This window comes from Mobula hypostoma, chromosome 19 (assembly GCF_963921235.1).
Source record: "Mobula hypostoma chromosome 19, sMobHyp1.1, whole genome shotgun sequence".
Classification (NCBI taxonomy): domain Eukaryota; kingdom Metazoa; phylum Chordata; class Chondrichthyes; order Myliobatiformes; family Myliobatidae; genus Mobula; species Mobula hypostoma.
Window position 1 is genome coordinate 57,414,871 of NC_086115.1, and position 20,875 is coordinate 57,435,745.

At 40.9% G+C, this 20,875-nt stretch overlaps 1 protein-coding gene across 32 annotated transcripts in view; it reads left to right on the forward strand.

Moving 5' to 3' along the window:
- Positions 1–20,875, forward strand: part of tcf7l2 (transcription factor 7 like 2) — a 192,187-nt gene that overhangs the window by 150,777 nt on the left and 20,535 nt on the right. For 28 of the 32 annotated variants that reach the window (XM_063071951.1, XM_063071952.1, XM_063071958.1 and 25 more), the window contains 2 exons: positions 2,918–3,050; positions 20,219–20,321. In XM_063071951.1, coding sequence (XP_062928021.1) covers positions 2,918–3,050; positions 20,219–20,321 — 236 coding nt within the window. The remainder of the gene's footprint in view (positions 1–2,917; positions 3,051–20,218; positions 20,322–20,875) is intronic. The other 4 variants (XM_063071946.1, XM_063071948.1, XM_063071976.1 and 1 more) reach the window with 1 other exon arrangement.

The window sequence follows — 20,875 nt, forward strand, 5'->3', positions numbered from 1 at the left end:
TTGTGCTCAAACAAAGAAACTGAGTCATTATTTATCAGCTTAAAAAATACAGGCATGTGTTGAACTTGGCTCAAGGCACTTTTCTCTCTTGGACTAATTGACTTTTGAACTCTGGCAAGGTATTCAAAAGGGACTCGGATCAATTCCTGTCTCATCAGTGGGTGGTTTGGTTTATAGGTTGTATCAGATCAGGTCCTGGTGCCGTCGTAGAAGCTGGATGGCTGAAATTCTTCTTCTGTTCACCACAACCTTAGGAAATAATCCAAGTCCTTTGACCTACATTAGAACTGTGATCTTTGCAAAGGAGGTAAATGTTTTGTGTGTGTGTGTGTAATCTCGATGAATTAAAGCTGTCTTGTCTGACTAAAAATGTGAGCCTAAATGTAGATTTTTTGAAAGGAAAAGTGGTGCAGATGAAAAGAATCTCTCAGATGAGATGTGCTGCAGTTGGATTGTGTAGGGCCCTAATTGACTTTTGTTTGTCAGTAAATGTTTCATTGCAATTAAAATTAGTTTGTTGATGAAGGGGAAGAACGTGAATCACCATCTACTCTGCATTGTCCATGTGTCCTGTTACTCATTAGTACAGTTGCAGGCGCCAATTAGAAACATGAGAGACTGGAGACAGTAAATAACTATCTGTAGCCTCCTGCTGTTTGCTCACAGAATTTTGTATCAAATTCTTTCCAAGGCATAGATTTAAAGGAAGCAGATGATGCCAGTGGACAAAGCCTTCTGCTGAAAAGCAGGCAATTGTGATTCCACTGCCTAAAATGCCTCGTGGCATCGCGATGAAATCTTCATGCTGAAGTTCAAGGGTTTGCATGTCATTTGTTTCAATGGGAAGCTAATCTGTCTTTTTTCCCAAGCAAAGGGAGTTTGTGGTGGCTGCTGGTCATTATCAAGTCGTAACAATATTAGTCCTGCAAATCCTATACATCAGTCATGTCTTGAAAACATGCGGAACTTTCTGAGCAGCTTTGAAAATGACATTTTGCACACTTGGTGTTCTGTGTAACTAAAGTAGGACCCAATAATTTAATGCCATTATGGTTTCATGTTTGACAATTATCTTAAAACTTTTATTCAAATGTATACCCTTCAGCCTCTTAAATAGAATGCAGTATTGTGTTAATGTCTTTGGTGGGGTCCCAGAAATAGTAATCTATTCTGGCTGTTGATGGGCAGATGGCGTGGTCTGGTAAAACATGGCATAAAGTGTTGACATTGTCACTTTTACTCTGAATCTTTAATTATGTTGTCAGACTCTCAGCCCCGAGTAGTAAAAGGGGTGAATTTGAATTACATACTCACTGTCATTAGATTATGCGTGTAACGTAAAGACTCTACATCCCACTAATAAAGCAGACTTGATGATACTATAAGCCATTAACTTTTTTTTCTGAATAGCGTCTGTCTCCAATCCTCACTTGTGTGTGTATGCATTAATTTTGCGCTGTAGTAAGTTTGATTTATTAGAATTAATTTGATCTAATGCAGTGTTGCATGAAGTACAGTTCTTGTGATTTTATGGTCATATTTATGTTTTGGGTGAATTGGATCTTGTACAAAATTACCTACTCTATCTGTAACAGTATGTAAGAGTATCGTGGGCAAGTTCAATTGGATTAAACAAAATAGACAAAAGACCGGGTATTTTGATTCTCCTGGAAATTCATAAACCCAGTTAAGTGGCAAGAGGAAACACATTGGGCTTTTCAACTATTTTATTAGTTGTATATCATTGTAGAAGGGCTGGTATTTTAATCATTTTTTTCTACCTTGGATAACCTTTTGGACTCTTAATTCCCTTAGTATAAGGTGGTTCCTGTTTAATGGGTTTTATTTGTGATGTAAAATAGAGTATGTTTACTATCTCACTGTGTTTTTCTTTCCTTTTTGCACTACTTAATTTATATATTTTACAGTACTATAGTACTGTGCAAAATTCTTAGGCACATATATAGAGCTAGGGTGCCTAAGACTTTTGCACAGTACTGCATAATTTTATGTATTGCACTGCACTACTGCTGTTTATGGGGGGGGGGGGGAGGGAAGCAAATTTCATGACACATGTGAATGATGATAAACCTGATTCTGGTCTGAGTCTCTATTGTGGACTGAGAGTGGGAAAAAGGGACAGTGAGAGGGGAATCATGGTTGGGAAAAGGGGAAGGGAGAGGGGAGGGAACGAGAAGCACCAGAGAGTCATTCGCTAATGATCAGTAAACCAATTGTTTTCAATCTAATAACCTTGCCAGGGCTGGGTGTGCCTGCACCCACGCCACCTCTCCCCCACCCTGCCCTGGCACTCCTCTGCCACCTGCCCCACACTCCTCCTGTGGCGCTTCACCCTCGCCGCCCCCCCACCAGATTTACAAACTCGCTGTCCACTCCAAATACAGTACTGCGCAAAAGTCTTAGGCACCCTAGCCATATATATGTGCCTCAGACTTCTGTACAATACATCCTATTTATAGTCTTCTATATTATGTATTCCATTATACTGCTGTCGCAAAAGTAACAAATTTCACAACATTTTTCCTGAGATGTCAAACCTGATACTGATATGTTTGCTAAGAAATCAAAACTTGATTAATAAATACGAACAGGCACGGTTGCTTTATACGTCATTCAAATTGCATTCCTTTATTCTAATTCTTTTAACTGATAACATGTTAAAATAAAATCTGACTCAGAACCATTTATCTCATACAGGTCTCTTGGTTTTTGGCACCACCTAATCTGTTCAAGTACTTTTGTTGGAGGATTAGCAGAAGGCTGTTAAATATGTGTTCCCTCCCCCATCTCCCCTCACCGCCATTCTGGATTCGGCCTGGTGCCATTAATCTGGTCATGATTTATTGGATGGCTACTCTTGTCTAACACACTATCTTTCCTATTTTTCTCTTGACAGTCTAACAAAGTACCTGTTGTGCAGCACCCTCACCACGTTCACCCGCTAACGCCGCTGATAACGTACAGCAATGAACATTTCACGCCAGGTAACCCTCCACCACACTTACCAGCAGATGTGGATCCCAAAACAGGTAGGTCAAGCGCGTGAGAGAGAAAAAAACCTTCACTGGTATTGTTTTCTTCAAAAACATTTTTTGTTTTCTTTCAAACAAATTTTTGCTTTGTTCAGAAGCTGCTGGGGAAATCCATGTCTGCATTCGAACTCAATGTTAAATATTGTTTGAATGCTTCTACATTTCCAGAAACGGACAACTGCAATTTTATTCAATTTAATTATTTTTGTGTTCATTTTTAAAATTTTCCTTTTGTGCCTTTGTTTACGATGCATTGCTCAAAGGCAAACAGAACAAAAAAAATTTCCCTTAAATATGATTTTATTCAAGATTTTAATGCTACCATGAGTTGGATATCTTTTTTAAATGAATGTGTGCCATTGGCCAGACTGCACTGTTGCACATTTTCTAAATACAGGGTTCCCCCGCTATCCGAAAGTAGTGTGTTCCTATGAAACCGTTCGTAAACCGAAATGGCATAAAGCGAAGAAGCAATTACCATTAATTTATATGGGAAAATTTTTGAGCGTTCCCAGACCCAAAAAATAACCTACCAAATCATACCAAATAGCACGTAAAACCTAAAATAACAATAACATATAGTAAAAGCAGTAATGATGTGATAAATACACAACCCATATAAAGTAGAAATAATGTATGTACAGTGTAGTTTCACTTACCAGAATCGGGAAGATTTAGCAAAAACCGATTTGTAGAAAAAAAATCAGCACGTACACGCATGCGCACATACCTGCCTGCGCAAGGCTTCGTACTCAAGGTAGTCTTTCTCAGGGTAAGCACAAGTTTAAAGCGGGTGCCTTTTTTTTTCGTAAAAGCAAAAATTCTCTTTGGATTTCTTTTGGTTAGTGAAAACAGGTACTAATGTAGGTCCTTCATAAAAGCGAACTTTCGTAAAGCGGGGGACACCTGTACACACTTCAAGATTCAAGATGGTTTAATGTTGTTCGTCAGTGTAAAGGAGAACAAAATAATTGTTAATCCGGATCCAGTGCAGCATGAAAAATTCACAATAAGCGCAAAGAACTTGTTGATATATTTTATGGGTGAAATTAAAGGTTTAAGAAGTATGCCCACCCTAAAAGTAAAGCCTTTTTAAAACAGTAAATTGAACAATCCCTCAAATTGATTGGGACATAATAAAATATATTAGTGCATGGAAAAATTCTTCTTCATTTGGTTTTATTTGACTCTCCATCATGGCATTTGTATTGGGATATTTATGCAATAGTGCTGCTCTTGGATTCTTGCTTCTCATTCCAGTTTTGCCTGGGGGGGGGTCAATTTTGTCATGCCTCTTTCTTCAGGGATTCAAATCCAAAAACAAGGTTATGCTTCTTTTGTAGATTTTGTGCTCCTTTGCTGGGGAATATTGATGGAAAGGAAGGTGTAGAACAGAGTTGGATGGGTGAAGGAGGGTGGGGTGTGCGGTAGGATGAAGAGAGAGAAGGAGAATCATTTTTTTTCTTCCCCTAGATACTTAAGTATCTAGAAAACTTATAAGCTCTGAAGGAATTCTCAGAGCTTGCAGCAACAGCTAAGTCTGAATATTGTAAGGGAAGCCCAGAAAGTTTGTCACAATAATCAATCACCTAAATGACAGACTTGCTGAATGTAGCCAAGTCACAGGTTCCTATCAGTTTTATGTAACTGATATTTCATCAGTTATTAACTATGAATCCCATTTAGAGCAGATAGCACAAAAGAAGAGGCTGACGAAATGTTTGATATTGCAAGCTCTTTTATTAGTTTGCTGCCCAGTCTCTGTACTGACTGTTCTCTTTGTAAGGGTGTTCCCTTTCACTGGTCAGGTAAGATCAGGTTCCTTGTGGCAGAATTCAGAAAAGTAAGCATTGAGGTGAAAGCGTAAGTTGTATGTTAAAATCTCCATTCACGCATTTTTGAGAATTTTCATCAACTTGTAGTTAGCCTTACTAATCTTAAAAACAAATCGTTGAAGTAACAAAATTAACTAGGTACATGATCCATCATTTGTAAGTGGGACAATGTTAGTGTTTTGAATTTTTCATAGTTAATGTTTAAATCAGCTTTTACACTTGATCAAACTGAAAGGAAGAACGTCTGCCCATCATGCATCTAGTTTTGAATAGAGTTCAGATTGTGCTGTTGGTTTATTGGAAAATGCTGTACGTCATTTGACTGTTTAAATCTTGCTGTTGATTTGCCGGCAGATTCACACACATGAGTTCAGTGCTGTCTATCTGCAGTGAAGATTTGGCACCCCAATGTTAATAATGATCTTCAGCTGGGTAGCAGTACCTGTAGTGTATTTAATAATTGAGTAATTCTGTAAAAATATTAACATAGAATAGTACGGCACAGTACAGGCCCTTCGGCCCACGATGTTGTGCCGACCCTCAAACCCTCCCTCCCATATAAGCCCCCACCTTAAATTCCTCCATATACCAGTCAAGTAGTCTCTTAAACTTCACTAGTGTATCTGCCTCCACCACTGACTCAGGCAGTGCATTCCACGCACCAACCACTCTCTGAGTAAAAAACTTTCCTCTAATATCCCCCTTGAACTTCCCACCCCTTACCTTAAAGCCATGTCCGCTTGTATTGAGCAGTGGTGCCCTGGGGAAGAGGCGCTGGCTATCCACCCTATCTATTCCTCTTATTGTTTTGTACACCTGTATCATGTCTCCTCTCATCCTCCTCCTCTCCAAAGAGTAAAGCCCTAGCTCCCTTAATCTCTGATCATAATGCATACTCTCTAAACCAGGCAGCATCCTGGAAAATCTCCTCTGTACTCTTTCCAATGCTTCCACATCCTTCCTGTAGTAAGGCGACCAAAATATTGTTTGATTAAGCATTCTTTGTTTACATAATGGCATACGTCACGTCATGTGTGCACACCTCACTAAAGAAAAGAAACCAAGTACCTGTTTCCCTGGCTCCCATGTTTCTTTTTCGATTACTTTCTGGAATTACAAACTGTAACAATGAACAAAGAATGCTTAATTAAACAATGTATTTACAATATTACTCAAATATTACTGAAATATTAAATACACAAAGTACCAGTAGAAGGGAGAGAGTTCTTGGAACCTGCAGTTGTCTCCTTTTTATCTTGGTAGTGTTATGTACAAGGCTATTCTGAGTGGCGGGGTGGAGATACGTCTCTACAAAGGAGGTGTAAGGCATTCCTTCCCTCTGCCAGCCTGCAGGTCGGCCTTGGGAAGGCGTAGCACCTGCTTAGCCTCCCAGTCAGGGTATGTGAAGTCATGGGAGCAGGTGGTGGATGGTCGTGTGAGCAGCCGGTACACATCACAAATGCTGGTTATGCGGGTACTGACTTCAGGCAGACAATCTCTGAAGTGTATTAATAATGGCTGGGGTCACCTGTCTTATAAAGACACTGCCCAGAAGAAGGCAATGGCAAACTTTTCTACAGAAGTTATTTGCCAGGAGCAATCGTCATGGAAAGACCATGGTCACCCACATCATAACGACACGGCTCATAATAATGATGTCATACGACAAGGCACTTAACGATGATGATCCTCACAAATGTTCCGTGCTTGCTCAAAGGATGTAAGCAAGGAGTAAGTTCTATCTGATACTATAGTTTGCTTATGCAGACTTCTTTAAAACCAGGTCCAGCACCTCCTCCAGCACAGCTCTCCTATCTAAAACTTAAAGAGAATTGCTATTGATTTCACCAAGTTCTTTTGCCTTTAAGAATATTTCTTGACCAGGTGCCATCCATTAATAGTTCTCCACCAAGGGAAGATTGCCACCTTTGTGGAATGTTAGTGGATAAATTGAATCAATAGGCAGCAGTGGGAAGATCCTTCCTCTCTTCTTAAATGGCAATAGAAAGGATTTTGATCAATCTAACTGAGAATTTTTATTTGTGAATTACATGCTCCTTTTTTCACAGTGGAACCTCAAAAAATTGTACAGCATGAAAAAGGAAAAATTCAAAAACTGAAATGTCAGTTGTTCAAAACTACTTTTTCCCCCTTTTGCTCAGTACTTTGCTAAACCACCTCTCACAGCTATTATAGCCAGTAGTCTTTTTGGATACGCCTGTATTAGCTTTGCACAACTTGATGGACCAAGATTGGCCCATTCTTCCTTGTAATATTGCTCAAGCTGTGCCGGGTTAGTTGGGGAGTGGTGGTGGGCAGCAATCTTGAGGTCTTGCCAAAGATGTTCGGTTGGATTAAGGCCAAGGCTCTGATTGAATCACTCAAGGGCATCAGTTTTCTTCATTTGAAGCCATTCCATAGTTGCTCTTGCAGTGTGCTTTCGATTGTTGTCCTGCTGAAAGACGAACTTCCTCCCCAGAAGGAAGAAGATAGCAGAAAGGATCTGGGATCTCTCTGTATTTAATAACATTCATCTTCCCATCAATCCTGACCAGATTTCCTGTCCCTGCTGCTGAAAAGCATCCCATAGTATGATGCTACCTCCACCATACTTTACGTATGGTTGTGTTTTTAGATATACGCTACACGTAACCTTTAGTACAGAGGCAAAAAAGTTCCACTTCAGTCTCACCCTCCTTCCATGGCTTTACAATATCTTCTGTGTGATGCTTTTTTCAAAGTCTTTATGGGCAAGGATATGTTATTCTTTTTAGTCAGGCTGCTTCCTTGCCACGCATCCATAAATGCCCTTCTCGTGCAAGGCCTTAGAGATTGTGGAGTCATGAGCTTCATCTCCAGTTGCCGCCACTGATTTCTGCAGCTCGCTCAGAGTGACTGTTGGCATCACAGCAGCCTCTCTCAGAAGTGCCATTCTCCAATGACAAAGTTTTGAGGGGCAGCCTGACCTTGGCAGTGTGGTAGTGGTTTCATCTTTTTCCACTTTTTCACGATGGATTGCACTGAGCCCTGAGGTATCTTCAGGGCTTTTGAGATGTTCTTGCATCCTTCCCCAGATTTGTGCTTCTCTATTATCATCTCCCTGACTTGCCTTGAATGCTCTTTTGTCTTCGTTTTAGTTTGGTCTGTTGAAAATCTACCATACGGTTGGACCATACAGAGAGGGGGGTTATTTATTCTTATGAATTCATTCAAAACAGGTGATCCTCCAATTTTCCATATCAACAAATTTGGTGAGTTGGTAAGGTAATAGAGTAAATTGCATCTATTGCACCTGAGGAAAGCTAGCCTAGTGATTACGAAGGGGATAAATATGTTTTCAGCCTCACAATTTTGTTTTTTAATCTTTAGTAAATTGTTGACAAATTTTGGAATTTTTTTTTGATTTGACATGATGCACAATGTTTTGTAGATTGGCTCAAAAATCCTACTTCGATGTATTTTTAAATTTAGAAAATGAGTGTAAAATGTGCAAATAGTTGGGAGCTGAATGCTTTTTCAAGGCCCTGTAAAATTTGACACATTATCAACTTTGCAAATACTGGTTAGTCTGGACGGCGGGTTGGGTGGGGGGGGAAGGCTGTGTGGGTTGTTAGTTACAGCTCTGGTCTCCACACTATGGAAAGGATGTGGTTGTGCCAGGGAGAGTGCAGAGGAACTTCTCCTTCATGTTCTTTAGATTGGAGAATTTCAGTCATGGGGAGAGATTGGATAGCTGTGCTTGTTTTCCCCAGGTGCAGGAAGCTGAGGGCCAACCTGATAAAGATATATAGGCACAGATAGTTAGAAACTATTTTTCCAATGGTAAAGTAAAGAACATTGGGTTTAAGATGAAAGAAAGGAGGTTTAAAGGGGAAAATTTCATTTCACAGGGATGGGTTGATATCTGGAATGTCCTGCTGTGGGTGATTGTGGAATCAGATACAACCTCTTTGTTTAATGGACCTTTAGATAGACACTGAAGTAGTCAAGGCAGCGAAGGATATGGACCTAATGGGATTAGCAGTGATTGTTGGCTGGACATAATGTGCAGAAGGGCCCATTTCTTTGTAGCATATCTATATGACTCTATCCATACTGCTCCATATAAGACCATAAGATATAGAAGCAGAATTAGGCCATTTGGCCTATCAAGTCTGCTCTGACATTTCATCATGGCTGATCTATTTCCCTCCCATCCCCAATCTCCTGCCTTCTCCCCGTATCCCTTCATGCCCTGATCAATCAAGCTTTGCCTTAAATATACCCAATGACTTGGCCTCCACAGCCACCTGTAGCAACAAGTTCCATAGATTCACCACGGTCTGGCTGAAGAACTTCCTCCTCATCCATTTTTAATGGATTCTGAGGCTGTGCCCTCTAGTCCTAGATTTCCTCACTGTAAGAAACATCCCCTTCACATCTGTTATTCTACAGTCATATGTGGTCAGTGCATGAAAATTCAGCCGGACACATGGTCTGTGCCCTACCCACACAGAGGCAACTTTTCAACAGGCAACTATGTTCAGGTCTGGAGTACTCCCAGGCAGCTATTGAAAAGACCAGATGAGAGAACTGTGATGCACTGTTCAACTATGTAGCTGATTCCTGAGGGAGATAAAAATCTCATGGAGGAGATTTAGTCATGAGCACAAAGAAGCTAGAATTTGCCAGTACATTGTATTGCGAATTTCAGTTAATGCAAAGAAACAAACAAGGCAAATTTTAAAGTGTGAGAATTGTAGTTTAGTTTTAGTTTTCAATATAAATACTTACTTTCTCCTATATGAGGTCTATAAACACGGGACTTGAAATTGCCATGACATGCAGAATAGGTGTATAGATTTGCTGCTTTCTTTTATGAGTTGCTTTGCAAATGTCCTTCGGTTGGATGTTCTTGCAGGTGGTGCCTGATTGGACGGGACTATCACTATTTATGCCTCTTCACTAACCCAGGCAAATATCAAAGGCATTTTGCAGGAATTCTTTCAAATAGCATCTGATGAAGTTCATACAAAAACTTGATCATGGAGGTTTTTTGATGAGAAGGGGAGATTAGAAATGGAGGGCTTCATGGGGGGGAAACGCTATACTCTAGAATCTACACTCTAGAACATGGGTTCCCAACCTTTTTTTATGATGTGGACCAATACTATTAAGCAAGGGGTCGGTGGACTGCAGTTTGGTAACCCCTGCACACAATCTAGAGCAGGTGTTCTTAACATTTTTTGATGTCATGGTCCAATACCATTAAGCGAAGGGTCCATGAACTCCAGGTTGGGAACCCCTGATCTAGAGCATAGGACCATGGAAACCAGAGGAGAGCAGTTGGATTTGCAGATGCCCAAGACCACCTAGTTGGAGATTACAGGTGTCTCAGAAGATAAACGTCTTCTGAGATAGAGAAGATTAAGGATGGGTAGGAATGCAGGCGTGGAAAGATTTAGAAACAAAGATAAGGTTGCTAAAATTAAAACTTTGTATGAACTTGAAGCCATGCAGTAAGAAAAATCTTTTTAACTGAAAAGACTCAGATAAAAGCCACCCTTGCTTTACGTGTGTCCTCCCAGGAAAACTTCCTGGATCACAATTTTCCATAATGTGAAGCCTTGTCAGCTGTGCATATGTCAAGAAAAGTGAGTTGAAAACAGAAGTGTTTTTAAAAAAATAAATTCCATGAAAGCAAATTTTATTTCAGACCTTTGGGTACTGATTTTTAAATTCTATAAGTTGAATTTCTGTTACTCGGACAACCATAACATAAGCTTTACCTGAACATCCATTTAGTAGTTTATCAGTGAAAGGTGAAATGTGAGAGGACTAGTAGATTGTTTGCTGCCTATCTGTATTTAAGAAGGGTGATAGAGAGCTTCCATAGACGAGCGATCCCCAACCACCGGGCTGCAAAGCATGTGCTACCGGGTTGTGAGGAAACCTTATGAGTCAGCTGTACCTTTCCTCATTCTCTGTCACGCAGCGTTGAACTTGAACATAGGGTTGCCAACTGTCCCGTATTTGCCAGGACATCCTGTATATTGGGCTAAATTGGTTTGTCCCATACGGGACCGCTCTTGTCCTGTATTTCCACCGCTAAGGTAGAGCGTTCCTATGAAACCTTTCATGCCGAAATGGTGTAAAGCGAAGAAGCAGTTATCTTTAATTTATATGGGAAAATTTTTTGAGCGTTCCAGACCCAAAAAATAACCTACCAAATCATACCAAGTAACACATAAGACCTGAAATAACACTAATATATAGTAAAAGCAGGAATGATATGATAAATACACAGCCTACATAAAGTAGAAATAATGTATGTACAGTATAGTCGGGAAGATTAAGCCAAAACCGATTTGTGGGAAAAAATCGGCACGTACGCGCATGCTCACGTCACGTGCACACATCACGCATGCGTACACAGGTGCCCACGCAAGGCTTCATGGTCATGGTAGTCTTTCTCAGGGTAAATGCAAGTGTCCCATATTTGACTGCTACTCTTGTCCCTTATTTGGGAGTGAGAAAGTTGGCAACCCTAACTGTAAAAGACATGTTGAGGTGAGTTTAACCCTACTTGAACACCCCTCCCCGGTTCACGGTGCAAAAAAGGTTGGGGACCGCTGCCATAGACCAGTTGGCACAACATTGGTGATGGAAACTCTGCTGAACAAATATGGCGGGGGGGGAGCAGCTTAAAAGCAAAGAAGAATAACGAATTCAAAGCTGAGATCAAACAGATGGAATCAAGTTTAGAAGGGTGATCAATAGCATAGATTTTTAAGAAGAGGATTATGTATAATCTTGTTCAAAAGTGAAAGCAATTTAACTGGCCTTGCGGCCTACTCTTGTATTCTCAGCTGGAAGCCACTGTAGGTCAGAGGGTATGGTGAAGATGTGTGAGTGGTGCATATTGGAACATAGGCATCGTTTTGAATGGCCTTGAGTTCATAGAGAGCAGAACAATGAAGTGTACTGCAGCAGTCAACATTAGCTTGATGGGGGTTTCAACATTCAGATTATGTATATACAGTATAATACAACCTTGAGATTCATCTCCTTACAGGCAGCCACAAAACAAAGAAACCCCAAAGAACCCTTTAACAAAAAGACCATTAAGCACCCAATGTACAGAGAGAGAGAGAGAAAATTGTGTAAATAATAAAAGTAAGCAAACAGCATTCAGAATGGAAGTGAGTCCATAGACAAGAGGCTTAGAGCAGGCCACAGCTTCAGCCTCAGTTCAGCACAGAACTGAGTAAACATCGCTGAGCAGCGAGCAGAACCGTAATTGGCACATAAAGCTGAATTTGGGTGATCAGAAATGTTTTAATAATAAGGACTTGGGTCATGAAGCCTTAACATTGTTTCTCTTTCTACACATATTGCCTGACCTCCTGAGTTTTCCCAGCATTTTCTGGTTTTACTTTAGACTTCAAACATCTGCAGTTGTTTTTTTGAAATTTCCATTTGCTGTTAAAATGGCTTGGTTTCAGACAGTTGCCAAGAAGAGAAGTGGTTATAGCTTGATGTTTGCTTTTTATGGAGATGGTTTGTGTTCATCTGATTGGAATATAATTGAAAGATGGGTGGTAGGGCGAGGTGTTGGGGAGATGAGTATCAAAGAAGCGAGCATCGGCAAGCTGTTACTCGTAAGCAAAGGGGAACCATGGGAAAGAAATGGCAGGTTTTAAGCAGGTAATTTGTGACCAATTTGTAAAACTTGAGCTTGTGGTCACCAGGTTAGTTCATGCTCAAGGTAGATACAGATTGGCTCATTTCTTCCTCCTTGGTTAACACAGGGGAAGCAAAAGGAAGCGGGAGAAAGAAAAAGAGTGATAGGTAGTTCTTTTAATGTGTGAAATATCTGCATTTCCAGTATTCATTCTGCCTTGTTTCCTGACTTGTATTATACCCATTGTTCATATGAGGTCTCCTCTGGTAATGTGACGTTGGCATTTTGCTTGCTTGCTGATCCTTGGTGTCATTTTAACTTTGTTTTCAGGCTGCAATTTAATGCAATAAGCCAGTATATGTGAGGTTAAACCACTTTTCAGTGTAGCTTTACAGTGTCTTGGCCATTAGGTCTATCTACATGTGCATATCCCATATGATCAAATGGACTCCACTTCCACTTCATATGAAGGTTCAGGCTTGACCAACTCTTATTATTTTTACACATTTTAGATTTTAAGAACTTAATTTAAATCAATTTCCTTGCCAATTAGTGTAAGGCCTTTTCCCTACACAACATAAATCACAATAATGACCTGGCAAATGCCAAGTGACTGGTAGCTAGTCAGACTCTTGTACTGCTGTGAGGCAAGTTGGGCAGCACAACACTTTACTGTACCAGCAACCCGGGTTCAATTCCTGCCACTGCCTGTAAGGAGTTTGTACGTTCTTCCCTCGACTGCACAGATTTCCTCCGGGTGCTGTGGTTTCCTCCTGCTGTCCAAAGATGTACAATTGGTCATTGTAAAATGTCCTGAGATTGGGCTAGGACTAAATCAGGGGATTGCTGGGCAGCACGGCTCAAAGAGCTGGAACGGCTTGCTCAGCGCTGTATCTCCATAAATAAATAAAGTCCCTCAAAGGATTTTAATTATTTTGGAATGCATGTAAAATTCTTGGGGTGGGGAATCAGATTTATTTCACAGGTGAAGTTTTAAGGCAGTCTACAATTGCACCTCTCCAAAGCAGCTCACTTCCTGAAGCATTATACTGTAGTCCAACCATGACTTGCACTTTCACTGGTACTGAATCCCCTAAAGCTAAAAGGAGACCATATTTTGTACTGGTCACAGACAATTAAGTAGATCATACAACTTGCCCTCTATTTGGGCTTGTGGTGGCTGTTCATTTATGCATTGTTAAAGTTGATCTTTGATCTTATCTGCAGTGTATTGTTCGGTTCTGTTTCATTTGTGAGAGGAGAAAGGTCGTTACTAGTTTTGTTTGAACCATTTTCCAAGAAGATGCTATGGAAAAGCTCCTCTGTATTCTTCACTTGACACCAATCCAGATTATTATGCAGCATTTTAGGCCCCGTGTCAAGCCCTGTTTGAGCGCAGTGGTCTTCAATTATAATAGTTACAGATTGTAAATAAGTCCCTGTTAGACTTGAAGCCAAAGGTCAGTGTCCAGTACTAACTGTGGCAAATCAATTTGAACCATTGGAGTCATGGACACACGAATGTTTAATTGAGGTGGAGTGGAGAATTGAGATTGGCAAGCTTGAGAGGAAAAGAATGCAATTTATTTGGTGCCTTGCTCAAACTCTTCAGGCAGTGAAGTAACTTATGATAATATAGGATAGAGCAGGGAATTTGGGAATGTTAATCAGTTCCCTGCTTTTGGCTTGGACATCAGGGAATTTTTTTTTCTAGTCCTTTGAGTCGTGCTGCCTAGCATCCCACTTATTTAACCCTAGCATAATCACAAGACAATTTACAATGACCAATTAACCTACTAACCAGGATGTCTTTGGACTGTGGGAGGAAACTGGAGCACCCGGAGAAAACCCACTCGAAATTTGTAGGAATGTACAAATTTGCTTCCGGTAGATGCCAGAATTGAACTCTGAATTCTGGCACCCGGAGCTGGAATATCATTGTGCTAACAGCTTTACTACCATGGGTCCTACCTTTCTCTGCCCTATGAATCATATCAGTTTAGAAGGCATGTGACAACTCCATAAGTTCAGCTGCCCTGGAATTTGAATTATGTGCACAAGGGGATAAGATGTCTACCCACAGAATATAAGCCAAGAGCATTATATGGCAAAGGACTGCCTCAGCTTGTCACTGTCCACTTTGGGTTCATTTATATTTTCCTCATCTTTACCCTTTTTAGTTACATGAGTATCCACAGCCAGAGAATACTGTGCTCAAACAATCATTCCTTCTCCGTGCAGATGGCAGTAGGTTAAATTAGGAGGGTGCCACAATTGAGGCTGATCCTTTTCGTCTGTTTTTCACTTTTACCACCAGCCACAATGGTGGCCGCTGAGCACAACCCCACAGTGGGACCTTGAGGACACGGTTAGCACGGCGCTGTTACAGGGAGTCAGGGTTCGGAGATCAATCTTAGCGACCTCCGTAAGAGGTCTTTGTATGTCCTCCCCGTGGAATGCCTGTTCCAGTTTCCTCCCACAGTCCACAGACATGCTGGTTAGTAGGTTAACTAGTCATTTGTAAGTTGTCCTGTTACTAGGCTAGAGTTAAATCGGAGTTGTGGGTTGCTGGATGGTGCGGCTCAAAGGCCCAAGAGGACCTATTGCAGTGGTCCCCAACCACCGGGCCGCGAGGGAATGATATGATTTGGCGACATGAACCGATATGAGTCAGCTGCACCTTTCCTCATTCCCTGTTACACCCTCTGAACTTGAACGCACGCGAGGTCTGCAAGAATACTGTCAATATCAAACCGGTCTGTGGTGCGTGGAAGGTTGGGGACCCCTGCTGTACTGTATCAGTAAATTAACGAACAAACAATCAGACGAACTTACAGCACACGTCCATCATTCCCCTGAAAGAAAGGCTAGACTAGAAATTTCAATGCGATTGCCTGTGACTCAATATCACAGGAAGTGTCAATAGCTCCCCTGGGCCATGGAGGAAGCTGCTCTAATCGAGTTAAAACCTTCCCGCTTGAGTTTATGATGCATTTTCCTGCTTGCTAGCTTTTCTTTTCCCCCCAACCTTGCCTACATTAATGCTGCTTATCTAATTTCTTACTGCGCCTTTTTAAAAAAAATCAACTCCAAGCTGGCTATCAGAAGGAAAAAAAAATCATAGTAAATTGTGGGCCGTTACTGTGGAGTCATTATAAAATGTATATCGTGCCTTTAAATAAAAAGTCTAGAGAAGGAAGCCGTCGTTTGTTGCAACTAATTAAGCCATTTTCTGCCTGCATGATAAATAAGTGCCCTAACCGTTTTCATATCAATAATTAACACTGCACAGGGGCTGTCGAATTGAATTTCGAACATTTATTCTGGCCTCATGTGGCCTTGAGTGCCCTGGCTGCACCCAGGTGAACATTATTGTGTTACAAACTGTGTTGCTTAATAACACCAGGCAAGAGGAGGAGGATGCTGGATTGTTTGTGGGGAATACGTGGTTTATTGTCTCTAGTTGACCCTTTACTTATGCACTGCGATTTATTTGGGGGCAGAAACAGCCTCGTAGTGAATCAAGTTGCTTCATGGAATACAATGTGCAGTCTGCACAACATACAATATATGAGATTAAAAAATTGATGCTCTATAGTACATAATCTGTCAAATTGGTATCAGAACTGCAGTAAGGTACTTTAGGCCCTCAATAATACAACAGAGTTCAAGGACTTTGAGAGAATCGCTTTGTAACGTGATAAAATTGATTCAGTAGTGAGATAACTAGGGAAATACTTTATGGTATGGCATTTAGAATAGGGCTAATCATCCATTAAATTTGTAGTCCTAGTTTTCTTGCCTGACTTTCTGGGTCCCAACATTACCTATCGAATGGTGAAAGGACTGGATGTGAGAGGATGTTTCCTCTGGTGGGGGTATCCAGAACTAGAGGGCACAGCCTCAAAATTGAGGGGCGAACTTTTAGGACAGAGGTAAGGAGGAATTTTTTTTTTAACCTAAGTGGTTGAACCTGTGGAATGCTCTATCACAGACTGCACTGAAGGCCAAATCCGTGCATATATTTAGGGCAAAAGTTGATAGTTTTTTGATCAGTCAGGGCATCAGAGGATATGGGGAGAAGGCAGGTGTGTGGAGTTGAGTGGGATCTGGGATCAGCCATGATGGAATGGCAGAGCAGACTTGATTGGCTGAATGGCCTAATTCTCCCAGGTCTTGTGGTCTAAATCTCTTGTGTTTGTTGACCATCGTTGTGTCCTTCATTGTGAACTATGAAGTGTTTTCACTGATGTTCAAAGTTCTACATAGTCCAGACATGAGATATTCTGCAGGATATCAATTGTTGGTAACTTGGTTGTATTGCCTGGCTGTCGCTGAGGCATTTAGTTTGACGCCTCTGTGTGATTGCCCAGTTATTTCACATGTCTGTCTGCAGTGGATACGGCCCAGTCCATCACAGGTAAAGCCCTCCCCACCATTGAGCACATCTACATGAAATGTTGTCACAGGAAAGCAGTATCCGTCTTCAAGGACCTCCATTGAGTCATGCTCTCTTCTCATGGCTGCCATCAGGAAGAAGGTACAGGAGCCTCAGGACTCACACCACCAGCTTCAGGAACAGTTATCACCCCTCAACCATCAGGAGCTTGAACCAGCATGGGTAACTTCACTCAACCTCACTTTCCCCATCACTGAACTGCTACCTCAACCTATGGACTCGCTTTCAAGGACTTTTCATCTCATGTTCTCGATATTTAATGCTTATCTTTTCTTTCTTTTCGTATTTGCACAACTTGTTTGTCCATCTGCAGGCTGCATGGATCCCACTGTGTTTCTTGTTATATATTGAGTGTGCTTGCAAGAAAATGAAACTTGGGTTGTATATGGTGACGTGTATGTACTTTGATAATAAAATTTACTTTGAACTTTAGTCTGGTGCCTCGTAATCATCGTCTTGTCATTTCACTTGGAGAAATGATCAGAAAAGCAACTTTATGTTCATTCGTTCGTTGTGCCATGTCGTATGACGTGGGTGATCATGGTCTTTGACCATGATTACTCTTGGCAATTTTTTTTTTAACAGAAGTGGTTTGCCTCTGCCGTCTTCTGGGCAGCGTCTTTACAGGACGGGTGACCCCAGCCATTGTCTGCCTGGCGTCAGTGCTCGCGTAACCAGGCCTTGTGATATGTCCGGCTGCTCGTACAACCACCTACCACCTGCTCCCATGGCTTCACATAACCCTGATCGGGGAGGCTCTGCACCTCGCCCAAGGATGACCTGCAGGCTGGCGGAGGGAGGGAGTGCCTCTAGTAGAGACAAAATTCACTTAATGTATCTGCTAATAAAATATATTGTGGGTGTTAGAAATCTGAAATAAAAATGGTAGATGCTGGAAAGAATCAACAGGAAAGGTCTCTTGGCTGGTGTGGTAACTCTGGTTCTTCTTCAATGATGCTTTTTCATCTGCTATCTGTTTCCAGTATGTTCTGTCAGGTATTTCTAAAAACACTATGTTGCTGTCTAGAAATACGAGATTAAAACTGAAAATACTGAAAAAGCACAGCATGTCAGGCAGGGTTGTGGAGGGTGAAACTGATTTAACACTTCAAATTGATGCCCTTTCCTCAATGAGGTAGAGGGGCTGGAGGTATGAGGTGGGAGTGAGGGAAAGGAAGATAGTAAGTGAAATTAAACTTGAAAGATGGTTTGCGACGGTAGGAGACAAGAAGGAGAAGAATGATGGATCCAGAGGATGTCTAATTGATAATTGTGGAATCCGTATGTGAATTGATTTAATTTGTTTTTGAGAGTGGAAAACTGGAATGTGCCCAGCTGTGAGATAAGATACTGCTTCTTGATGTTTTGTTGAGGTGCTTTATAAAATATAACTGATTGTAATGTTGTGAGGTCACCTGGACAATAGTAGTTGTGAATTCTTCAGCTCTGTTTTTTTGTGTGCATCACACGTTAAATGGCCTTGATAAATGCACTAATGGTGGGCAGAGGTTGACTCTTAATAAGATAAGGGTATTAAATGGTCTAATGAAAGGGTGTTTTTTTTTCCCTTTCAAATTAGCAGCAAAGATTACTGGGAAAAGGGAATAGGTTGCCAAATCATGTAGAAGCATTGCTGTTTGTGTTGCATATAGGACCTACTACCAAGCAGATAAGATATGGGGGCTATGAGGTTTGAGGTTGCCAGAGTATGAATGGGGACGGAACATGCATCAATCCAGGCTGTGGAGGAGAAAAGCAAAGATCTCAGTGATTTGAGGATTGTTATGGACTACCGCACATTTTGAAACTAAATGTTACATACAATCAACAGGAATAGGAGCTGAGAAAGTGGATTAGGAACAAAACAATTACTTTGGGGAATTGAATTGGGAAGTTTATCCTCTCCTAGTGTAATTTCCCTGTCATCTATCTTGTGTGTAATGATCTACACAGCACTTATTTCAGACTCCCTAATAGAGCTCAGATTGATGAGAAACCTGACTTTTGTTGTCCATTTACTGTAAACCATGAGTATGTGGTCAGGAACTGTACCAAAAAGTCCCTGATGGGACATGAATTTAATTCTGACTGGACAGCGCAGAGTAGGAATGGGCTCTGTCCAAAACTACTCTGTTTTAGCCCTCCACACCCCCCCCCACCACTGCCATCCTTGTCTTTTGCCTCCTCCCCTCTGAGTGGCCATCGATGTGTGTGTGTTATTTGGCATCTAGTGGGAGAAAACCATGAAAGCAATTTTTTATTCCCACCACTGCCTGTAAGGTGTCAGTATGTTGTCCCTTTGACTGCGTGGGTTTCCTCCGGGTGCGCTGGTTTCCTCCCACAGTCCAAAGATGTACAGGTTGGTAGGTTAATTGGTCAATGTAAAATTGTCCCGTGATTGGGCTGAGATTAAATCGGGGGTTTCTGGGTGGTGCAGATTGAAGGGCGAGAAGGGCCTATTCTGTGCTGTATCTCAATAAGTAAATAAATATCCAGATTTAGCAACTTTTAACATGTTTTTGATGTCATGGCAAATTGAGCACCTTTAAGTGTGACAAAAAAGTTGAAATCCAATTCCTTGGCTGGGTTGTCAGCAACTCAGCATATGTTCTGTATGATGAGCTGGAGATGATGAAACCACCCCCCCCCCCCCACCACTTCTTATGAGAGTGATCAGATTTAGAATGGGGCTAGCATGTCCATACTACAAGAGGTATTAAAAGAACAAATTTTTGATACAATTTGCAAAAGTGCTGAATGAATTCCTACAGAGGATTTCAAGAGCTAAATGCCATGGAAAGGATCAAATGAAACTACAGTGTTTTATGGGAAAACTCTTTAATTCAGATTTGTGTGAGAGTTTACCCACAATATTGAAAGGGCTGGTCACTCACTACATATCAAATACGTATAGGAATTATGTAAATGCATTTTACCGTATATTCTAATTGTTAAGTTACTGAGGCACAGATATAAATGGTCTCTGATCTTAATATTTAGTAAAAGTTGCCAAAATTATTTTTAAATGTTGAGCCATTACAAGTAAGGTGTAAAACCCAGGTTGTTGAAGGCTTGGCTTGCATTAATTTTAACAGTTGGCAAGAGGAAATTAAATGGACAATGGCATATCTAGACATAACTATGTTAGGAACTTTTTTTGTATCCTTCACTTTTGAGAGTAAACTTCTGTTTCTGCATTTATTTCTAGGAATTCCTAGACCCCCGCATCCGTCAGACATTTCTCCCTACTACCCACTCTCACCTGGTACCGTTGGCCAAATCCCCCATCCACTAGGATGGTTAGTACCACAGTAAGCAGTTCCATTTCTTTTTTCTTTTTATTCCTTTTAATTCTTGTAGAATTTTGTATGTTACTGTGTTGTCCAATTATTGTAATGAGCTGTGATTGGCTACTGGGTACCCACATATTTATTTGGGCTTCTCCCTTGGCAACTCCTGTCAACACTGGTTACTATGACAAAAGGCTACAAATTAAGGACTGTTAATTTAATGTTTTCTTACTGAGTTCTAAATACCAAAAGAGGCCCAAAGCAGAACAGCGGCTCTTTGATTTGATGTATTTTATTTTGGTATAAATTTACATTCATTATTGTTTTCCTTTGGATCTGTAGCCCTCAATTATTGTGATGGCTCCATTAAAGCAAATGCTGCTTCTTCTTTAATTATCACAACAAAACACCTAGTTTTAGCTTGGGGAGAAGGTCTCTGTTGACATTAGCAGAGGTTATAAAATTTAATTAGCTGGTTCTATCAGATTTAGCACATTAAAATTGTTCTTTATTTACGTCCTTTGATCCTGGCTGTGCAATCAACAACATTTTTTTTTGTTCTGGTTCAAATGAGA